Genomic DNA, 23,791 nt, shown 5'->3' on the forward strand with positions numbered 1-23,791 from the left:
TTAAGGTAAATTATCTCATTACAGATCAGTTTATAATGTCTCAGCTTTCTGTAAAGTAATTAAAATATGTGTATTTTCAATTATTTAAAACCAAAGGATTATAAACAGTATTCAATGCACAGAATATTTATTTATAATTTATTGATGCACAGAATGTTTTAGTATGTTCCCTTCTTACTGCAATGGCCTTCATTCATAGGTCAACATATAGGTTGTGATGAGGCATAATAGAATTACAGGTAGATCTCGCTTAATTACTGTCTTGTTTAGTGAATGTTCAGTTAGATAACACTGAAAAATTAACTATATGACCAGTCCTCACACTTACGACCATTGCAGCATCCAGTAGTCACAAGATCACTTTTTGTGTGCCTTATAGCTAGCTTCTGACAAGCAAGGTAGAGACCAGCATTAAAATTACGTTGTGATCATGTGGTGTCTCCTACTGACAGAATTGCTGGTGCCAATTGTCATTAAGCAGGGTTTACCTAGAGTGGAAATTGCATGGATACACTTGTACAGAAAAGTACCTTTCTATTTATGCAAAGAACTTTAGATCAAAAAATTGGATTATTTTGCATTAAATTAAATTACCATCCTTAAACTTTAGATCAGTAGGAACATGCAGTATCTTAGAAATTGCAAATTACTAAATTCATTAAATATGTGATCGGTCTGGTAAAAAACAATACTTGATTTTTAACAAATCTACGCAGATTTATCATTAAGATCTATGTAATCCCTAGTCTGCAGATAATACCTTTCAGGTTTAAGAAATGGTGAAAATCTATTCATTTATTGTTTTAAATATACATGCAGTTTATTGTTTTTAACATTGTCTTAATTTATGGTCCTGATATCATTTATTTTTGTTTTTAGGTGGCATATCTAATTCAACAAAACGTAATTCCTCCATTTTGCAAATTGTTAACAGTAAAAGATGCTCAGGTCGTGCAAGTAGTGCTGGATGGGCTAAGTAATATATTAAAAATGGCTGATGATGAGGCAGAAACCATAGCCAACCTTATTGAAGAATGTGGAGGTATAATTTATACTACAATGTTTGATTTAGTAAAAGATTTGAATTCATTACATTTCTATCAGTTTAAATTATTTGATATTTTGTCAGATTCAGATATGTTGATATTCTAAAAGTATGTGTATTTATTTCTTGAAATATGGTGACAGAAATAGTTATGTCCTGAAAAATTTTATTTATAGTTGATTATGAACTTTTTCTTTGCTTTGCCCATAGGTTTGGAGAAAATTGAACAACTACAAAATCATGAAAATGAAGACATCTACAAACTGGCTTATGAGATCATTGATCAATTCTTCTCTTCAGATGATGTAAGTAAATTCTGTTTATGAATATTGAATATGTGTACCAAGCTCTGTGTTACGTTTGAAGGGTTGTAATTGGAACCTTTATTTTTTAACCATTTTATTTTTATTTTTTGTTTCTCCATCTCAATGCATGAAAAGTTATGCAGCTGTTACAGAGAAAGGAGGAAGAGAGTTCCCTTGATCAAAACTAATCCTGAAAAATTCACAGAATGCTCTTTTAAACTACAGATAGTTTTCGTTTAGCAACTGCAGTTGGAATTGGCAAGCCAGTTTTTAAGCGAATCAGTTGCTAAGCGAAAAAGCACATCACTATGCTTCGGATTTTACTTAGGTTTCTCTTTGCTTTATAGCATCAGAATGATATGGTCCCAAATGGCAGGGAAGGTTTCTGGAATGACTCATGAGGAAGTCAGATAAAAGAGCAAATCTTATAGTAGCCCTTTTCCCCATTCAGCCATTCTTTGGGATGTTCACCCCAGTGCTGGCATAATTAGGAGGAAGAGAATTGCTGTTTTACATTCATTAGAGAGGAAGAGATTACAGGAAAGTCAACAGCCAGATAGTTGGGAATACACATTGAAAGGAATGCTGCAAGCCAGAGTGACTTGGGAAGCAAACAGACTCGAGGATGAAATTGATTAAAGTCTTATCAGTGTCAGGCAGGAAGACCAGTGGTAGGATCAACTAATTAAGGTCACAGTACTGAGTTTGTTAATTTATAGTTAACATACTTTAGGGATAAGATGAGCTGCGGATAAAAGCAACTTGGAAAGAGATCACTAGTTCAGGCAATCTCTCTGTGCTGCAGGTGCGGGGGGGGGGCAGGATATGTCAGTCACAGAACAACATATACCAGATCTGGGCATTTTACTACCTCCAGGCCACATCCGACCCTTTGGCTGTCCCAGTCCCACCAGTATGAGTCAACTGGAAATTAGAAATCAAATGTTAATGAGTGCGCCACAGGAGGCAGGAGAAGAAGTCAAGTCAAATCTGGCTCACCTTGTGTTCCTTCAGTTAGCTGGCAGAGAGAAAGCACTTTTCTGCGCTTGGGCAGCACTTGTCTCTCGCCTGGAGCAGCCTGGGATGATGGAGTTTGAAGCCATCAAATTGGGTTACATAGGTTCCGCCCTTTAGCACAGTCTGTTTCTCAAGTGCCCCATTGACATATACTGACTGTAAAGGCAAATATATGACAGATAGAGACACTGTGGTTGTCATTGCAGACATTGATCACAAAGTTATTTTTTTCATCACTATGCAAATTTTTCCTGTCCAAGGCAGGCATTAAACAAAAACTTATCTGTAATATTGCCAGCAATGAATGTACACCCTCAAGCCAAAAGAGGAGCTAACAGGACCAAGTCTTTGTTCCTGCTGCAAATGCAGCATAGTGCCTCCTAACTATACAGTATCTAATTCCAGATCTTTCTGTTATTGTTTTTTTAACAGATAGATGAAGATCCAAGCCTTGTTCCTGAAACAATACAAGGTGGAACATTTGGTTTCAATTCATCTGCCAATGTACCTGCAGAAGGGTTCCAGTTCTAGAGTGGTATTTTGGAATTTAGGTACAATGCAGCACTGAATAAAAAAAGGTTTGATCCATCAAGCTTGGCTCATGGGATCCGCTGCTGCATTAAATCGGGAAAGAAAATGTGAAGATTTCATTTGGAATCACAGAAAAGCCCGAATGAAGTCAAGATGGCGAGTGGGTGCGAGTGAGAGTGAGTGGCAAAATGTAATGAAAAACTTCACACTGAATGCTTATATAGGTTGTTCAAAGGAAAAGGGCTACAGGTCAAAGAAATTCAGTGCCTGAGGAGAGACATTGATTTAATTAGCGCAATTGTGGGGAAAATGCAGTACTATTCTATCATCAAGCCATGTAAGCATAAAGGAGAATAGGATTCCCATATAAGTCCAAGGAGAATGAGCCCACGCCTTGCTAATGAAGCACCGTGTGAATGGACAACATTGAGTGAATGTCTGGACTCAGTGCTGTGGGGCCACGTGTGTTTTTCAAATCTAGGGCTCTTTTGCTCATAAAGCAGACTCCTAGTCTTGGAGTGGGGTGTGTACGAGAGTATGGTTGTGATGCTGTATGTGAATGCATGCAAGCTTGATTTGCCTTCAGGGGGCTGAGAATAACCCTAGTCAATCATCAAAAGGAGTGCATAAGTGTTATAACACTGGACACACATACAAAAAAAGAGACCGGTTTAGCAGCAGACTATGGTTTTACTCCTGCAGCCTGTGGTTTTATTTTATTTTATCCCTTTTAATTTTAGTTATTTTATTTCCTGTATGGCTTATTACTAGTTGCTTGTAAAGTCAGAAAACATTGAGGAAGGCTTCCCTGTGCATTTGCACCAGATGATTGTTCATTATTACAAAAAAAAAAAGTTTTCCATATCATCAAAAATATTTTGTGTAGATTTTTGCATGGAATCCATACATTTCCCTCTTCTAACTATTGTGTTGCAGTACACAAAATTATCATAATACTAGAAAACAATGTTTATCACCTTTTCATTTTCAGAGATGACATAAAGCTATTTTTGCATGCGGTAATCTACAGCATAGCTCATTTTTAGATTTTGTTGAGTCCTGTAACCAGCTGTTTCTGTTGTGGTAGAATACCGTGCTGTGTTTCAATGTTAATTGTTTTCAACTTTGTTTTCTATGAAAATGATATGGAAACCTCAAAATAAAATTTGGTGCATATGTACTGCTGAAAAGATTGGAGATGTGAATAGATGTACAAATCAAGTCATGGTTTGAACACTGTTGATACCACCTAATCTGTCCAATTGTTCTAGACTTTTATCTTTAGATGTAGACAGCCATGAACAATCTATTTTGAGCCACTTTAGAGAGAACTTTGTATTCTTAACTTGCATGAAAATGCAAGTGGTTTTTGTAATTGGAATAATACCTCAATTTGAGGTTCTGCACACTAAATTAAAGATAACATTACAAATATGTACAAAAAGAAAACTCTTTATAAGGTGGCTCATTGTAGGAAATGCTGTGCCTTCCCCTTTGAGCACAAGTGTTGCATGATCAACAGTTTGCTGTAAGAAAACGTACCAGATTAGCCACCATTAGCATCTATATCTCTACTTTGTGTTTTTTTTAAATCAGCTGGTAATTCTGAAATGCAGTAGAATGGATACAAATTATTTTGTGATCATAACTCTTTGTTGGACTAGAGTATTTTTGCAGCATTCCTTGTCATCAGAAACATGGTTAAAAGTTTAAAACTAGATGCAGCAGAAAACTAGCTTGTGAAATTATCCAAGTAGAATGCAGGCTAGGCTGTCTTGGGGAAAATAAACATTAAAACTTAAAACAAGATTATGTTGGTATATGTATTTTTGTCTAAAGAAATGGTGTAGTAATTTCTTATTTTCTCTTCTAATCCTGAACTTCACTTTCCATGTTCTATTTGTACCATTTTAAGCAAGGGTAAAATATTTCAGTATTATATTTCTGCATTCATCAACTAGAATGAACTCATTCAGTCATATCAAAACTTTATCCAAATCATTAATTACTATAATCAATATGCACAAAATAAGTTTTAGAAACATTTTGGGATTGTTCTTGCCAAATCTCAAACCCAACTTCAAGTTTGTGCATGGCAACTTAGTTGCTCCTTTTTTTCTGGCTAGAGATAAATCATATACTGCCAGTGGGGAAGGGAGATGTATAGTTTACATCCAACCAGAGAATTAATATACTAAAGTGTCAAAAAGAAAGCCAGTTTGGTATAGGGGTTAAAGCATCAGGCTAGAAATCTGGAGATCTTGAGTTCTAGTTTCACCTTCTCAAAAAGCCTGCTGTGTGACCTTGGACTAGTCATTTTTCTCATCCCTAGAAAGGAAGCAGTGGCAAACAACTTCTGAAAAATCTTGCCAGGAAAATAGGATTTCTCCAGGCAGTCTCTTAGAATCCAATATGATTGAACTGGGGGGGAAAGGGGTTAAAACGGGATAGGTAAAATTGTAGCTCAAGAGTATAACTGCATTTTTACATTGAAACTAAATAATTTATTGCTTAAAACTGAATATTCTTAATACATGGCTGAACTTGGTCCACTCATTTTATCCCCAAATAGAATGTTTACAATAATATTTAAAAGAAAAAGGGGAAACATTTGAGGTTACAAACGCTTGCTTTTCCTTTCCAATGTGGTGTAGAGGAAGATGACAAATTTAATTGAAAATGTTTTTTTACAAGAAAAAATATCTTACTGATGCCCATTTTAAATATTTTTAAAGTGATCTTGCCTATTTGTGTTTGCACAGTGCATATTTAAATCCAAGATTCAAAATTAGCTTTTGAATCCACTAATAAAACTTTTGGATCTTAAGCTTCTTGAAGGCCAAGCATCTGTCAAAGGCAGCTATGTATGTAATTGGTTCATCCTTTTCACCTTAGAGATAGTACTTAAAAACAACGAACTATAATAAATCTCTCACAAGATACAAGGTGGTCTAAGAACAAATATCAACAAATGGGGGAGGGGAGGAAACAGGACTGAAGAATCAAATAAACTTTCAGAACATACAACATCCAGAAAATATATCAATTAAAGGTAAACTGCTGAATAAAATGTGATACAAATCTAAAGCTGGAGTTAGCTTATCTGGTGTTTAGGCATGCTGGATAGCTGGCTTGCCTCAGGATATTTCCTAACAAATGGCTCAGTTATGATACTGTGATTTCTGGAAATGATAGTTCTGTGTTAATTTTAGAATTGTAGACTAAGTTCTTGTTCCGATCCGAATTTTAACATTAATTCACACAGAATACTTGAAATAACCTTAGAAAAGTAGCTGGTCTGATTTGAACAAAATTGCTTATAGTGTAGAAATACATTCTTAAAGGTGAAAAATTGTGCAAATCTGAACGCTTAAAGTGAAATTGTACACATTTGGGTTTACTCAGTTGAAGTAATTATTAATTGCTGGTTAATATATTATAAAATGCCTGCATTCAGTTTCAGAGGACGTTTATCTTTCATTTTCCATTAATGAATGCCCAGTGAAATTATTTCTCCAATCCAAAGTAAAATATCCCTAAGAATAAATACGGGAAAGAGCTACAGTGCATGAGTCTTGCTTTCCTAATACATTCAGATTGTTGAGGTTTGTCCAAAAGTGTGTGCCCTTTTGGCCTCCAGATTGCGGATCAGAAATTTAGGTCTCAGAACTGCAACTTTCTCTTCGTTTTCGCTCGCCTTTACTTCAACTAAATATCTACTTTCCCTCTGCAAGAGCCGCCGCTGCTACCCTCGGTCAGGCTGTTCTTTTGCTTCCTGCTGTCGCCTTCGTTTTTCTAGGGGACATTCATGGGAAGCAGACACGTGCAGTTTTCTGCAGTTTTCGCACTCGTAGAGCTCCCCTCTCTCCGATGCCGAGTCGTCGTCCATCGAGCTCCCGCATCCAAATTTATTCCTCAGAGAAAACGACACGGCGGAGGTGTCGGTAAATTCTCCCGTTCCAACGCGGCTCGGGAAGAATCTCAAATCCTCGAGCTTTTCCAAATCCCGGGTGCGGCGTGGCGGTTCCATCAGAACCGGAGTTTTGAAGCTTATGTAAGTGGCGACGGCTGCCAAGATGCAGGCCAGGAAGGCCAAGAAAAGGCTCTGCCCGGGGCTGATGGATAAATCGTACCCGTGAAACTCCTTCTTGGTGCGGATCCGTCTGGTGATCACCTCCAAGAGGCAGAAGCCGAGCGCCGTCGCGGAGATGATCAGCAGCGTGGCGAAGCCGTGGAACAGCGGCGCCCACGAGCGCCACCGCCGCCATCCCAAGAAGTCCAGCGTCAGGGCCAACGTGCCAATCAACACGCTGAAGAAGCAGCAGAAAGCGATGGCCAACATGAGGGGACCCCCTTTCGGGCCCAGCAGCAGCGACCCGGAAGCGGGACCGGCCTTGTTGATGACCCAAGACGCTCCCAGCACGATCTGTACGTCTCCGCCGCTCACCAGCACCCAGCTGGGATAAGCCCCCGCCGTGCCCACCACGGCCAGCGCCATGCTTTGCGTCAGCGCCGCTGCCAAGTTTCCCTCCCGCTGGTGTCTCCTTCTCCTCAGCAGAATCACGCGGTGTCTTCGGGACCCCGGGAGGTTGCCGGCGTCCTCGGTTCTCTTGCCCGTCTCCACCATGATCGGCCGAGGGCGCAGGTTCGCCCGGTTCTGCTTTACCCGGCGACTTGGTCAGAACCTGACAGGGACAGTTAAAGCCCGGGAGGGGGAGGGGAGGAGGGAAATTGTGGGGAAAAGTCCCGCTTTTCCCGCCGGGCGACTGAGGTTTGGTTTTGCGGAGTGAGAAGTTCGGAGCTACTACCGGCAATCTCGATGGAGAAAGATCTCCCCGATTGATGGTTACCAGTTACCTGCAAAAATTAACTGTTGGCTTTAAAACGTGACGAACGGAAGCTGCGGATAGGCCACATTCTCACTAAATTTAAATTCAGAACGGTTGTTTGCCAACCTTTCCTTACTTAAGAAGATTTCAAGAACAGTATCGGCAAAACCGTGCAGAATGCCATCGCTCATTGACTAATCCCCGTTCTGTGTTTGGGACTAGTACAAACACTCAGAATTTTTCTCGAGGAGGCGGGGTTCTGAACGCTGGCAAACAAATTACTATTTTAAAAACCGTTAAACCCAGAGAGTTGTGACAAATTACAAACAAAGGCAAAGGAATTGACCACTGTAAATAGATGGGGTGTATCCTTTACTTTGGGGTTCGGGGGGGGGGCAAACCAAACATTGCATTGAGATTGTCAAAAGCAGATGTACTGAATAACACATTTATTACACATATTAACACTTTTAATAGCTTGGGAGTCTTTTGTAAATTGGGGAAGAATTGTTAAATTTTGCATTTTATTTTTCGATAAAAAAATAAAAAAGATAATATAAAATCTTAGTGGTCTAACTGGTTCCTAGAGCCTTGATTTCTGACTAGTTTGTTCCAGATAGAAGTGTATTTTGGGATCAAGTAACAAACTGCCTCAAGTCTCAAAGTTTCAAATATAATTTCAATCAAGTGCTTTCCAACAGAACGGGACACAGTTTAATTACTTTTATTCTATCCTGGCCAATGATGGTATTTCCTAAAGCCATCAACAGCTGGCGAGCAGTTACTTGAAGAACCACTTTATTCCATAGTTACTTGAACATGCATTATTACATTATTTCTTTAAGTCTCCTTATCCAAAAGATCTTTTCAGTGCTTGTGTCCTGATCATGCAATATTTCATAATGGTAAAAATTTCCATATTGAGTAAAAGCTTTCTAATTTTTGTTTAGAATGTAAGCCATTTGTGTAGCCATTTTACAGCACAATTTTTATTTTCATTTTTGCCGTCAGCTGTTGCAAATGTGTAAAAACATATTTTAAATGATGAAACATGTCCATTATAACATTAAAATAAAATAATGGGAAGAGATGTTATTTGAAACATTTTCCTTTGATATAATCTGGATTCTTCTGAACTTAATTGTCCTGAACTAGTGTTAATATGTGTTTTCTGAATTTATTATAGCCCTAGAGGTTTGTGGTATAATTAATTTCACTATTGCAATTTAATCAGGTTTACCTTGCCACAAAATCAATTAATGTGCAAACACAGCCTATGTCAGCCTTCCTCAATCTGAGCATCTCAACATAATAGCCTCCCACCGACCAGTTCATTCTCACAGGGAGGGACTACTCAGGGTACCGTCAGTCAAATTATGCCGACTGGCGACTCCCAGGGGGAGGGCCTTCTCTGTGAGGGCTCCAACCCTTTGGAATGAACTGCCCCCTGAGATACGAAATATCCCTGATCTCCGTGCTTTCCGCCGTGCCCTCAAAACCCTGATGTTCCAACAAGCGGGGCTAAACATATGAACATGTGAATGTTTTTAAAATGTTATCTAATTTTAGGTTCTATTTAATTGGGTCATACTATGTTATAATAATAATTTTAATTAGCAATTTTATGATGTTTGTGTATCTATATTTTTCTTGACTGTACACTGCCTTGAGTCCTACGGGAGAAAGGCGGTATAGAAATATAATAAATAAATAAATAAATAAAATAATATGGAATAACTCATGAAATTGCTGAGGCTTCTGGGACATGAAAGTCCACCTGAAGAGTATTCAAGAGACTCACCCATATGTAGGGTTGCTCATGTGTCTGATATTAAATATAACTTTCCAAATTTTCTGAGTTTGTAAAAACTTTCACACTGTCAGCTTCTAACTAAATTTAAGTGCTTGATATAACAATGGCATTTAGAGTTATGCTGCTTCATAGTGCTTTACAGCTCTCTCTAAGCGGCTGTACAGAGTCATCCTATTGCCCCCAATAATCTGGGTCCTCATTTTACCGACCTCGGAAGGATGGAAGACTAAGTCAACCTTGAGCCAGTCAGGATTGAATTCCTGGCAGTGGGCAGAGTCATACTGCAATACTGCATTCTAACCATTGCACCACCACAAAAATATTTTACAATATTTTGGTACCATATATATTAAACAAATGTGTACAATCTGATACCCATTTTTGACTTAATTTTATTCTAGGTAATATTTGGATCCTTGAGTTATACCAACAATTTATTTAGTTTTTGCTTTTGGTCTTCTAAGGAATAGTTTTAAAAATCATTATAAAATATTAAAATTCCTTTAGTTCAGGAAAAGGACAGTTTGAATATTTAATGGAGCTGTGCAGAATATTGGCTTATGTTCACAATATGTTTAAAATGGAAGCTTGTTTTTTATTAGAGCACGAAAAGAAACACAGCAGATAACATATTGAGTAGAGAAAAACAGATTTGTATTATCATAAGATTCATTGTGAAACTAGGGGAGTATAAAAAAGGATTTTAACTTTAACTTTCCAGACATAATTCCAGACATTTCTCAGATATTTTTATGGCAGGCTATAAAATATGCATTTAATATTATCAGTAAAGGCAGATGTTCATATATTCTGAAAAGATAAACATTATTTATGACACTATGGCAAAAATATATCATTATTTGCTTTTTCAATTTTACTATAGCAAATATTTCTCTATATGTCAGTTTGTACTTTAGGACATCTCAAAATATGTTATAAATATTTTATTTATGAAATCTTGTGGATTATGTATATAATAAATGGGAGATCAGGCAATGCCACATTAAATATCCACTGGTGTTGCTGATGTCTGTTTTCCTACAGAATCAAAGGTGGAAATATTCTGCATTGTTACATCTTCTAGTCAGAGTGATTTAAAAATTCTAAGCATATTATATTGCCTTAAGTTTATTTTTGATACCTAATTTGTTTATTTCAGTCACAGCCACCAACTCTACCCAGTTAGAAATGGTTTATTTATTTATTTATTGGTTCGATTTATATGCCGCCCTTCTCCGGAGACTCAGGGCGGCTTACAATGCGTTAAGCAATAGCCTTCATACTTTTGTATATACCTGCTTAGTAGGGCTTTTGCCCACCCACCCCAAGCGGTGTTCTTTTTTACACAAAGTCAGCTTATTGCCCCCACAATCCGGGTCCTCATTTTATCTACCTCGAAAGGATGGAAGGCTGAGTCAACCTTGGTTATCAAAGATGGGTAAATATTTCCTTTATTTTTCTTAACATTCTGAAAATACATGAATAGTACCCGCTAATTATTCAGCAGCAATATATTCTATATGAAAGATTTATCAGATTGATCACATCTTTCTTCAAGATAGTATGCCCCAAATTTAAAATGCTTGTAGTCCTTGTGAACTGTTCAAGCATATTGCCTCAGGGACTAAAATGTGATCTCATCTACTGTTGAATATTCTAGATCTTTTGCTTGAAAAATGGCAATGAAATTCAACACTGAAAAAGAAAAACCGAAGAGTTCAGGTAGTCCTCAATTTAAGACCAGTAGTTCAATTTACTACCTATATCCTAAGTTACAATTGCTGCAAACCCCTTCCCCACCCCCAGTAATGTGATCACAGTTTGGGCATTTGGTAATTTGGCTGCTCAGGAATACTGAAATTGCCTCCACCCCCACCCCCCAGCTGGGGTCCTTGGGCCTTCTTTCATTCAACTGGGTTCCCACAGTTCCCTGCTTCCTGCCCAGCTGGGTCCCACATATTTTCCCCGCCATGCCTTGCTCCATTTACCTCTTCCAAATATCACCTTTCCAAGAGTGCCCAGCCAATGCACCTCACAGCCTTATACAAAGCCACCTCATGCCATTCTAGAATCAGCCATAATTCACAGACCGCAAGAATTGTGGCCTCTTCCAAAATGGCATCAGCTTTTAGAATGGCAGCTACTATATAGGAAGGCTGCACGGTGTATCAGCTGGGTATGCTTTCTAAAAGGTGATTTTCAGAAATCACCTTTCCAAAACAGAATCAGCCGAAGTACCGCCTTGTGCCCTCCCAGAAGCAGGTGCCATTTTGGAAGCATCTACAGTTCTGAACATACAATATAAAGTATCAGTGTAGTATATGTGCAGATCCAAGAGAAATTTTGTCAATGTACAGATGTTCAAAGTGCCATCTAAGATTTTCTGAGATGGCATCCATTGTGTCAATAACCACTGGGACCACAAGTGGTTTATGTTAATCTTTCAAGTTCAGTTTTCAGATCTTGATACTTTCTGATCTTCTCCAATTCTGTCTTCTATTCTACTAAACCCAAGTATTACATCAATTATCCACTTTTTTTCTTTCCAGTCAGTTAAACCTGGTGTGTTATATGATAGTTTGCTTTTGAGCAGGCCAAGTCAAGGCTTCAATTTTTTTTAAATGTTCCAGTTGTAAGGTATTGCCAGGTTTTATCTTCTTCTCCTTCATTTTTTGTAGAAATAAACCATATAATGCTTTTCTTTGCCAACATTCTGTTCATGTTATTTATTTTGATATTCATGTTTTGTGTCCTGTTCATTCAGTAAGTTCTAGTTTTTAACTTGTATCAACGCTTATGCTTGGCTGTATTTTACATAATCAATTTTACAATGCATGCTTTTCTTCTTCAACAGTCTATTTGACTTATCATTTCTGTAGTTCAAACAGCTGTTTCCTCTAAATTTCCAATTGTTATCTGAGTTTTTTTCTACCATCTTGGCAGAACGGTGTGGTAGCCAAGAAGTGAAGACGCTTGCCTCCCACTCAGAAGGTTGAGGAGAGTTCAATCCTAGGCAGCAACAAAATCTCAGGGTGCAAAGAGAAAGTATCTGCTGTGAACTCTACTTAGGCATCAGAAAGGGCATCCAGCCAGTAAATGCCCAGCTCTATTCAGTTGCCCTGACTCCAAAGCAAAGGATTACAGGGTCGTAAAAAGAAATAAGTTTTTTCTACTGTCTTATTGTTGTTTCTGAGTCTTCTGTTTTCACATCTTTTCTGAATCTGAATTTCCCCCCTGAAAATTAAGGAACTAAATTGCTGTGCGACTTTAGAATTCAAACAGACAGGTAACTACTACATACATACTTCAGACTTAACGGTGGATAAGAAAGACAAACAACTCTGGATAGTGGACAGGCAGTACCTAAAGACAGTATAGAAGAGGAAGAATTGGAGAAGATAAACTACAAAGACCTGCAAATAGAAATGGAATGAGTGTGGGAAAAGAAAACAAAGATGGTACCAATAGTGATAGGTGCTTTGGGTGCAATCCCAAAAGAACTGGAGCACCACTTAAACATCATTGGCATTGACAAAATCATTCTTGGTCAATTGCAAAAAGCAGCTATACTAGGAATAGCTTACATCAGTGATGGCGAACCTTTTAGACACCGAGTGCTCAAACTGCGTGCGCACATGCCCAAACTGAAAGGTGCACGTGTGCAAACACGAACATGCGTGAACATGTGCATGCACAGACATGCACGTGAGCGTGCACAGACATGAATACATGTGCAGCAAAGACTGAAGACCAGCTGGCTGGTGAGAGGTAGGTCATCTCAACACCAGCAGCGCGGCAAGAGGTAAGATATTTTTCTTTCGTGAGCTTCTTTTCATCTTTTGCAGGGAAACAGAAGCTCACGAAAGAAACACCACGGAGATCTGACCTGGGGTGATGGCACATGTGCCAGCAGAGGACTCTGCGTGCCACCTCTGGCATGCGTGCCATAGGTTCGCCATCATGGGTTTACAACCTGCAAGGATACCTTCAACACCATCAAACATCCATGTCTGCCTATCTCCCAGGTCCTTGGGAAGGACTTGATAGGTGGATAAAAATGCAAAATCGTCTGAACATCTGGCTGACTGTGCAACAAACCATAACACACCACCATATTTGATGTTTAATCGCTACTTTGAATAGTTTTCACTTTCGAAATGTTTAATTGGGTATAATAGGTTAGTCTGTAGTATCTGTTAGTACTTTCAATATAAAGAGTTGTGATAATGTTTAATATTTTTTGTAATATTTGTTGAGATTGGTTTATTATTATAGATCAGTGGTCACCAACCGGTGGTCCGCAGACCACTGGTGGTCCGCAAGAAAGTTTTGGTGGTCCGTGGTGCACTCGGGTGGAGGAGCTGTTCCGGGATGAGCAATGGCCAGTTCTGTGATTAGAGCTCTGGAATATGGGACTGGCCAGGCAGCTCATAGTGGGGTTGTAAATCTCCACTGTAGAGGGAGGTTCGTGCAACTTGCAACTTTGCAGCGTAGCCCTCGCCGACCTGAATGAGGTAATGGTGCAAGGAGGGGTGGCGGTGCAGGCGGGCCGAAGTAACGGGTGGTGGCAACCCCAGGCTGTTTCTTCCCCCTGCTGTAGCTTCCTGTCGGCTGAACCCACCAGTGGCTGTCCCCGCCCCTCGCTCTCCCTTTCCAGTCACTCCTCGCCTGGCCTGAGAAGGGAAGGGTGGGGGATGGAGATTCGCTCCATAGTCCAGAGCGGGAGCGAAGCTTCGTCTCTTGCAGGATCTCGCGGCCGTTTCTTTCGGCTCTTGTTGGTGCTCTGCGCACCTCGGTCTCTCGGGGAGATGCTTGACTTCCTCTCAGCCCCAAGACACTGGCTGGCCCATGAGATGAGAGAAAGAGAATGAGAAAGAGTGGGAGAGAGAAAGAGAGAGAAAGGGGAAGAGAGATGAGAGAAAGAGGGGGAGAGAGAATGTGAGAATGAAAAAGAATGAGAGAAAGTGGGAGAGAGAGAATGAGGGAGAATCATGAGACAGCGAGAGAGACAGAATGAGAGAAAGAAAGACAGAATGAAAGAAAATGAGAAAGACAGAATCAGAGAGAATGAGAGTGAGAGAATCAGAATGAGAGAGAAAGAGACAGAATGAAAGAGAGAGAATCAGAGAGAATGAGTGGGAAAGAAAAAGAGATGAGAGAGAAAGGGTGAGAGAGAAAGAGAGAATGAAAGAGAATTAGAATGAGAAAGACAGAATGAAAGAGAATCAGAGAGAGACAGAATGAAAGAGAATCAGAGAGAGAGAATCAAAATGAGAGAATGAGCTGGGGAGAGAAAGAGATGAGAGAGAGAGAATGATAGAGAATGAGTGGGAGAGAAAGAGGGGGGAGAGAGAAAGAGAATGAGAAAGAGTGGGAGAGAGAGGGAAAGAGGGAAGAGAGAGAGAAAGAGAGAGGAGGAAGAATGCCTAAAGGACCCCAGCGGGAGTCCAGGTGCTTCAGCAAGCGGAACGCTGGATTTGTATTAGTGGTCCGCGGGATTTAAAATTATGAATTTGGTGGTCCCTGAGGTCCAAAAGGTTGGGGACCCCTGTTATAGACAGTCATTAGAGTGATTAGATTTTAAACAGAAGTAGGAAAATATATTTATGTTGATAAGTGGTGTTGGTAAGTGTTTTTGTTAGCACACTGAGCCTTTGCTGATTAATAAGACAAACAGGATTTAGAGACTAAGTTTATATATAATGGAGTGGCATATGGAATGAAGATGTAGCTGATTGTACTTTAGGAGACAGTGCTAAATTGTTAATGTTAAATAATGTTGCTGAGGATAAAGCGGAACCTTTATTTTCCTTAATTTGTTTTCCTTCTTTTTTGGGGGGGGGGGGCGAGGGTTCTGCACTTTCTATTTTTTTCCCTTTAATGTATTGTTTTGTTATGAAATTTTTTTTGCATCTGTTTTATCTATTTCATATCATCCTCAATAAAATTATTGCAAAAGGTGAAATTAATTTATCAATTGAATATACTTGGAAAAAAATATCAAGGATGCCAATCAAGTCAAGAGGCTTTGTTTTTTTAGGTTGTCATCCTTTAGTATATGGGTTACCTTGCATTCCCCTCTTCCTCGGTTTTTCCCCGTAAACACCCCCGTGGGATAGTTGGGCTCAGAGAGCATGACTGGCCCAAAGCAACCCAGTGAAGTGACACTGTACTTGAACCCGGGTCTCTCGCTGCTTCTAGTGCATCACCTGAGCTCTTACTGGGGCAGTCCAGGTTCTTCATGAGGAAGGTGTCAGATCCAGCCAAGATCTGGCACCTGGCAGCAAGAGGCGGGCCTGGCAAACGGTTTCGTTGCACTGCTACCGATCATCACCATACCATACTTCACTAGACAAACTTTGTAGCATCTCGACGTGCTTTCGGGGGCGCGTGTAATTTCCCCCTCGTTTTAAAATCTCGAGCGTTTGAAAGACAGATCCGAGCGTTTTGTTTCTTAGTCTTCCAGACAATCCTCAGTAGAAAAACAACCTCGGGCGGTTAAGCGAGGCCAAACAACAAAAGAGATGCAAATTACGTTCCAGCACCGCCCACCCGGGCAAACCGTTAACGGCCATCTCGCGGTGAAATGCCTCGCAGCCCACCCTCCCGCCTCGATTTCTTCCCTTTTTGAATGAAACCTTCCGAAAGCTCTGATTGGCTTGAAGCCGCTCGGCTTCTTTCAGCGCGTGCGCAGGAGCGAAGCGGCCGGCCGTTTCCTTTCTCCTTTCCTGTTGCTTCTGATTGGAGGCGGCTGGAGGACCATCATTGGGAGGCCGTCGATGCCGTCTCCGGTGGGGGAGCGCCTTCGCCGAGGCAAGAGAAGTTTGGGGGAACCGGCGGCCTGCTTGGCGCTTCGGGAATCCGGCGGGAAGGCTGAGGTGAACTCCGACGGCCGGGAGGGTGTGTGTGGAATCGGCGCCGTGCCTGTCTGCTCAAGAACGAAAGCGAGGGACGGTTTCCTGCTTCTTCGGCCCCTCAGTGGCCTGTGAGTGGAGAGGGACGGAGGTGATTTTGAAAGAATTGGAGCCACACTAGCAACGTTTGCGAAGGGGAGGTTTTATCGGAAGATGACAGTTCGTCTCTATGGGTCAACGGAGATTCCCAGTCATCCAGGTTAGGGTTATCCCAAAGGTGCTTTTTTTTTTCCAAGAGGCAACTGGACTTTCTTTGGTTTTCCTTGAAGACGTTTCGCTTCTCATCCAAGAAGCTGACTGGCAGAGCTGAAGAAGCTTCTTGGATGAGAAGCGAAACGTCTTCAAAGAAAAACCAGAAAGTCCAGTTGCCTCTTGGAAAGAAGCACCTTTGGGATGGTTCGTCTCTATTTGTCAGAGGTCCTCAAACTTGGCAGCTTTAAGACTTGTGGACTTCCAATTCCCAGAATTCTCCAGCCAGCTGTGCTGGAGTTGAAGTCCACAAGTCTTAAAGCTGCCAAGTTTGAGGACCTCTGCTATATGTATTCAATTGCAGTTAAAGTATTCTTTGTTTTCTGGAGCTGACAGGTTACTTAAAGGCAGGGATCCTCAGCATCCTTGCTAATCTCTCGCCCTGTGTGAGTTTTTCTTCTGGTGACTGTCACGATCACCTGTCTCTTTAGACAAGATGCTCTGGGGTTGGAGGGGGTGGAGGCTTTGCCTCACACCTAACTGACTGGAGAAGAGGCGATCCCAGCAGGTGTAACTCATAAGGATACTTTTCCTTACTCCCGTTTTCTTTCCTCCACTTCTTTGAATTTGGGAGTAGTATCGGTTCAGCTTTCTCTGGCTGGTCATGGCCAACTAGATGTATTCAGAAAATTTGCAAGCGGTACAGGTCATCCTTGCCTTACGATAACAATTGAGTCCAAAATTTCCGTTGCTAAGCAAGGCAGTTAAGTGTGTTTTGCCCCATTTTATGTCAAAGTTTTTAAGGGAATTGTGATCATTAAGCAAATCTGTCAGGGTGGCAATTAATCCCATTCTGCTTTTGAGTAATTGCACCTTGATTAGAGAATGGATCGTGGCCTTTCCTTGCAAGTATACCTTAAGAAAATAAACCCGAGATATATTCTAATAAACACATTTTATTATAAAGAAAGTAAAAACATCTTACTAGCCTTCCCCCATTGCTTGTTTGAAGCCAGCTGGGAAGGTTACAAATGGGGATCACATGACCCCAGGACAGTGCAACTCTTATATACATGCCATATATAAAATGACTTATATACATGCCGGTTGCCAAGCATCCGAATTTTGATCATGTGATCATGGAGATGCTGCAATGATAATAAGTGAGAAAAATGGTTCACTTTTTTCAGTCATTGTAACTTTAAATAGTTATTAAAAAAATGGTAAATTGAGGACTGCCTGTAATTCTTTTCTACCATTTTCTATCTGTGAATCTTCAAAACCTAAAGCTGTTCCAGTTGGATCTTCCATTAATCAGGGGTGTCAAACTGGTGAGCCAGATGCATCACACACAAGCCACGTGCATCCCAGTTCCACGAAGGCAAAAAAGGTCACAATACGTCACATGACATCAACATGACGCGGCGAGTTTGACACCCATGCATTAATTTGTCCTTTTAAACCTATCTGCATTGTTGGCCATCACCAATTAACGGTGATTATACGCTGATAAAACTGTTAATAAATCAGATGAAGCTTAATTAGGAATATGAAAACAGCTTTCCTTAGTCTTCTGTTCTTTACAACATATGATTGTTTATAAGTTTATTTGGTCACTGTGATTTGGAATTTTGGGAGTTGTAGTCAAACGTTTGGATGCTTGGGGATTGAATCTGAGGACTACTGATAAAGGTGCTGGCCTAGAAACCACGAGATTGAGTTGGCTAGGTGACTTTGGGTTAGTCACTCGCCCTCAGCTGAATCCACCTCACAGGGTTAGGAGGGAGATAAGCAAAGACTAAAGTATGTTTTCTGAGAAGGCTCTATGCTATAGACCAGCCTGTATGAGTTAACCATTAGGTCAGAACATCCCTCCACCCCAGTTTGTTTAGACCTTCCATCAAATGTTTTGGATCTGTTGCCTCCTCAAGAAGTATTACTCCAGTAATACTGAGATCTTAGCCATGGCTGATGCTATAAGCTCATGCACATATCTTAGTCCTTCATTGGTTCGCCAGCCACTTGCATGTGTGGTCGGTGTTCCCCCTCTTCTTGGGCACCATTGACTTAGTTATTATGGATATGTTAGACATCACATAGATAAGGTTCTTAACCACTATGTTCTGTGGAAGCAAATGGAACTTAGAGCCAGAAGTGGGAGGAAGAGTGGAATAGCAAGATTTATTTTTTATTTTTCTGCTTTATGAAAAGTAAAGAAAAATTGTGGGAAAGCCGCTATAGGTTTCAGTGCTGACTTGTGGGAAGTGAAGACACTTGAGATATGCCTGCAGGGTTGAGAATGTTGTGAAATCTGTTTACCTCTATTTGAAAATCCTTGTTGTCTTGCTTAAGAGTACTGTATATAGTTCTACCTGTAGTAGACAGAATAACTTTTCCACTAAAAAGTTATATGACACTTGAAACCGCTACTACAATTGTCCCAATATAGCTGCCTTTCTATAAAATATGCTACAGTTCTTGAAACAATCAAGTTTTTGCTCCATAGATAAGTGAACAAAGATAAGTGAATTACAAAAATCAATCTATAAGAATAGTAGTTAGATCAATTTTTTCCAGCATTCTGGACCCTCTGCTGCCAAAAAACCAACCTCAAATTGAACCTTGATTGCTCCTGCGTAATTACTTGAACAATTGGATTTCAGAGGCATTCACCTCTATTGGTGGAAGTTAAAAAATAGCCCTTGATTTTGTGATATTAATATACTTCGGCTTTGTAGATTTTTATCTGTTTTTATAGTGACAATTTTATCTATTGTTTTTGTTCTCTGAAGCCTTGGGCTATGCCCACAAATATTAAGCTTGACTTAAAACATGGTAACTAAAGCAAAATTATGTTATGTTATTGAATTATTCCATGATTTTATTTTGTCTGTTAACTTAAAAAGCTTAGTATTTAACTTTTAAAAAAAATAATAATGGGATGATGAAATGTGTGTAAGATGCAAAGTTGATAGCATTTCCTGTTAATATCTATTGCTTGTTCATTTTTGGATTATTTGTTTGCTTGTCTAGTTACTACAAAAATAGATATTAGAGATAAATAGTAATTAAGATACTATCCTACACTAAATAGATGAAGTGGGAATTAAGCATGTATTATTTATTGTTTTGGCTAATTCTGCTTGTATTTTAAAAAAAGATTTATTTGCATTTAAATCATGTAATAACTAATTTCCTTGAACTATCAGTATTTTAAAATTTCTTAACTATATTTTGTGTATCTGTATCTCACTTTTATTCTTTTTTTAAATTTTAGGAAATGCATTATTTTGAAGAGGAATTAACTTGTTCTATTTGCTACAGTATATTTGATGATCCTCGTGTACTGCCATGTTCGCATACATTTTGTAGAAATTGTTTGGAAAGTATTCTTCAGATATCAAGCAATTTTTCCATATGGCGCCCCCTAAGGCTTCCTCTGAAGTGTCCCAACTGTAGAAGTATTGTTGAAATTCCTCCATCTGGTACAGACTCTTTGCCTGTAAACTTTGCATTAAAGGCTATTATTGAAAAATATCAACAAGAGGATCATCCTGAAGTTGCTACCTGCAGTGAGCATTATAGACAACCACTAAATATTTACTGTCTACTAGACAGAAAACTTGTGTGTGGCCATTGTCTTACAATAGGAAAACATCATGGTCATCCCATAGATGACCTACAAAGTGCCTACATGAAAGAAAAAGAAACTCCTGGAAGACTCCTTGAGCAGTTGACAGATAAACATTGGAGTGAAGTTTGTTTGCTTATTCAGAGTCTGGAGGAACAGAAAGCGCAGTGTGGGAACATTGTTCAGGAGGATAAAAAAACAGTCTTGCAATATTTTAAGAGACTCGGAGATGCCCTTGATCAGAAAAAACAAGCTTTGCTTACAGCTCTGGATGATGTAAATATGCAAATTGAGACTGAATATGAACCTCTCATAGAAATGTTGAAAGGAATACGAGAAGAACAACTTGAACTAATGTCACTGAATACATCGTTTCAAGAGGAGGAGTCTCCTCTTCATTTTCTGGAGAAAGTTGAGGAAATACGTCAGCGTGTTAAAATTTTAAGGGAAAAACCATTACCAATGATTAAGCCGGTTGAAATCCATCCTCGAATAGGACAGGTGTTAAAAGATGTGTGGAGCAAAAGTGAAATTAATCAGATTAACAAAATTCTCATTCCCAAAATAAAGCTTATTTCAAAGCAAAAATTACATACCCAGGATTGTGACAATGAGACTAAACCAGCTAAAAAATCCTTCTGGTCCTTCAGTCCTTTGGCAATTATATTACTTTCTTTGATTTTTCTTACTGTTACCTTTAGCCAACATATATTAACATTCATAAATGAAATAGTTTTTCCATATATTTTTGATACTTTGCAGATAATTTATCAAGACTTAAGTAAAAGATTGCACATAGCAGTGGAAAACACTATGATATACCCCTGATTTAACTAAATAATATTTTTGCTTTTGATAACAACTTTTTGCCTGTTAAGAAAAATATCTGAATTCTAATGGATTTAATTTTAACTTGATGTTCAATTAAGGTTTAGTTTATATCAACATCTTTTGTCAAGAGTGTCAGAAATTATCTAGCATTGCAAATAGGCCAGTAACAGCCTGTATTATTTGGACAAATGTTCAATTCTCAATATGCATGCAGGAGTAATCTCTTGCCAACAGAAGATCATGTAAAGATTGTGTGAGAATTGAGGTATACTGTGAGATCCTTAGAGCTATCTGAGCTTGTTTGATTTTTTGCAGACATTTCATTACCCAAGGTAATGAACCCTAGGTAACATCATCAATCACTAAGAACACCCCGACCAACATTGATAGAGCAAGATACTTGTACATAAACAGAGAACAAACCTCACTCACTTCTACCAATGTGTTACCTAGTTGGGTAATGAAATGTCTGCAAGAAAGCAAGTTTTGATGGCACCCTACAGTTCAACCCTAAACTACAAATATCAAGGTTGAGTTTGGCTTGACTTGATGGTTTACTCTGGTCACATCTTCGTTGTCTTCACATCCATAATTTTTATACACAATTAATATAATACAATGCTAATTATCCAAAAATTATTTTAAATTCTTTTCTTGTTAGGAACAAATATTGGAGACTAAATATTTTTAAATGTTTCCTTATGAAAAAGAAAATTAGATGAAACATCTAACAATTTCTACTCAGTTCTAATATTTCAAATAGCATGACTAGGAAAGATAAAACATATTTTTATTAACTCCTTTAATTAGAGAGATTATCTTGACGGATAGGGAAGCATATATTTCTAGTCTTACCATTTAAAATTTATATTACATCTCAGTTTTCATAAAGCTAAACAATTTTTTAACAATCAGCATTTGCAATAAATCTCCCAGGGGTTCTGGTTTTAGTTCCACAAAGATTTGAGCCTGTCACTTCAAACAAGAGAACAATGATGTTATAACTAGTTGCTATTTTACATACATATTTCACTGAGGCCTTTGTTTTTCTTGGAAGACATAATAGTATTAAATAGTAGTAAGAGAGAACTTTACAGTAAATAACCTGGCATTATCTGACAAAATTATCATAAAGGAGAGTTTTAAAATGAAATTATGCTCGATAATGAACTAATCTGGCAGTTTTTAGTTCATGCAAACGGCACTGAAAATGATTAAATGACCAAAAGCAGCAGGACCTATCAGCTTCTTCAGAATAGAGTTTAACGAGTTTGCTATAAAGATTAATGGACTTGTTTAACATGCTTTCATGTTGCGAAAAGAGATGTTTAGCTGTTACCACATAAAATGAGATTACTAAAAAGAAATACATATAAACTATAAATGTGGTTTCCAAGTAAATATTGTCATCATCCTTAACTGTAGTTGGTTCAACATAAACATACAGCATAAGAGCCTGGTAGAAGATATATTTTAAATAATGTACATTAGTAGCCTCTTTTCTGTTAGTCATACCATATATGGTGTATAGCAGCTGCGTGATGATCAGGGAGTAGGTTTTTTTAAAATTTGTTATTTCCATCAGTATTGATTCTCTCATTCATGCTTTTAAATTTTAAAATTTGTAATGGGTTTTTCAGGTTTCGGAATTTGTACTTTTAATTAATAAAAAAATTTCCTTTAGCTATAATTGTATTAATAGTTATATTTCTGATATTTTAAATAAGTGTAGAAAAATAAACTGTTCTTGGGTAAGACTGAGATTGTAACTAATGAGAAACACCATATCTTCAATATGCATGTTTGTTCCTCCACATGTTAGATTTAAGTGCAAATATCACTTGTGATTTGCTTTAATACGGGGTCACAATTCATGAAGTTTTGGGACAGATGGATTTTATTTATTTTACTGAATGTGGATGCTGCCCAACCTCAGGGAAATGGATCCTTTTCAAAGAAAAATAAATACAACTTGTTAAATTTTAAATAACAAGGGGCACAAGGAACCTATCAATGTGCTCAGTATTAAACTTTGACAGTTGCAAACACTATAAATGAGAAAAGTTTTAGTGATCTAGAAGAAAATCCCAGTGTTTCATTTATCCTATAGCACAGTATGAACCTCTTAAGTTAAGCTATGTTTTGTCTTTACAGTGGATGCTATATAGAAAGCAGGAATGTTCACTTTTTAAAAATATATATATTTAAAATTGACCTTAGAAAATAGTCCAATCATATCTGAAATGGAGCTAAACTATTTTAGTAATCTGCTTTCAATGCTGAAATATAAATGTAACGAGAGGACTTATTAATTTGAATATATATGAGATTAAATTTCTTACATAATATCAAAGGCATGTTACCTAGCAGCCTTAGAAATACAGCATCTCATTTTAGGACCAACTGCACAGAGATGCAGTTCCCAATGCTGAGGAGACCAAGGCAATTTTAATGTAAAAAAATGTGGTTTACAACCTGATTGAAGTAGGTGCAGAGAATTGTTGTCCTGCAAGAAAGTGTGAAGCTGATCTTCCATTTCCCTATTAAGCAATTGGCCACAAAGCATGATAGTTGTGACACAATGGTGATTCTCAAATATTTCTACATCTAGTATGCCTTTAAAAGGGATTGTAACACTTGCAAAGGAGGAGAGCACTACCGGACATATTTACCATTTCCAACATCA

General features: G+C 38.6%; 2 protein-coding genes across 2 annotated transcripts in view; both read left to right on the forward strand.

Annotated features, from left to right (window-relative positions):
• The window catches only part of KPNA4 (karyopherin subunit alpha 4), a 30,588-nt gene extending 25,881 nt beyond the window's left edge, over positions 1-4,707 (forward strand). The window contains exons 15-17 of the mRNA XM_070946199.1: positions 880-1,042; positions 1,256-1,350; positions 2,800-4,707. Coding sequence (XP_070802300.1) covers positions 880-1,042; positions 1,256-1,350; positions 2,800-2,898 — 357 coding nt within the window. The 3' untranslated portion in view covers positions 2,899-4,707. The remainder of the gene's footprint in view (positions 1-879; positions 1,043-1,255; positions 1,351-2,799) is intronic.
• Positions 4,708-16,300: 11,593 nt separating this feature from the next.
• On the forward strand, positions 16,301-22,653 carry TRIM59 (tripartite motif containing 59). The gene is made up of 2 exons (XM_070945569.1): positions 16,301-16,418; positions 19,921-22,653. Exons 1-2 carry the CDS (start codon positions 16,320-16,322, stop codon positions 21,100-21,102), a joined length of 1,281 nt encoding a protein of 426 aa, XP_070801670.1. The 5' UTR covers positions 16,301-16,319; the 3' UTR covers positions 21,103-22,653.
• The last annotated feature ends 1,138 nt before the right edge of the window (positions 22,654-23,791 follow it).

The sequence above is a fragment of the Pituophis catenifer genome, unplaced genomic scaffold (genome assembly GCF_029215685.1).
Source record: "Pituophis catenifer annectens isolate HBS135680 unplaced genomic scaffold, rPitCat1.0.hap2 SCAF_6, whole genome shotgun sequence".
NCBI lineage: Eukaryota > Metazoa > Chordata > Lepidosauria > Squamata > Colubridae > Pituophis > Pituophis catenifer.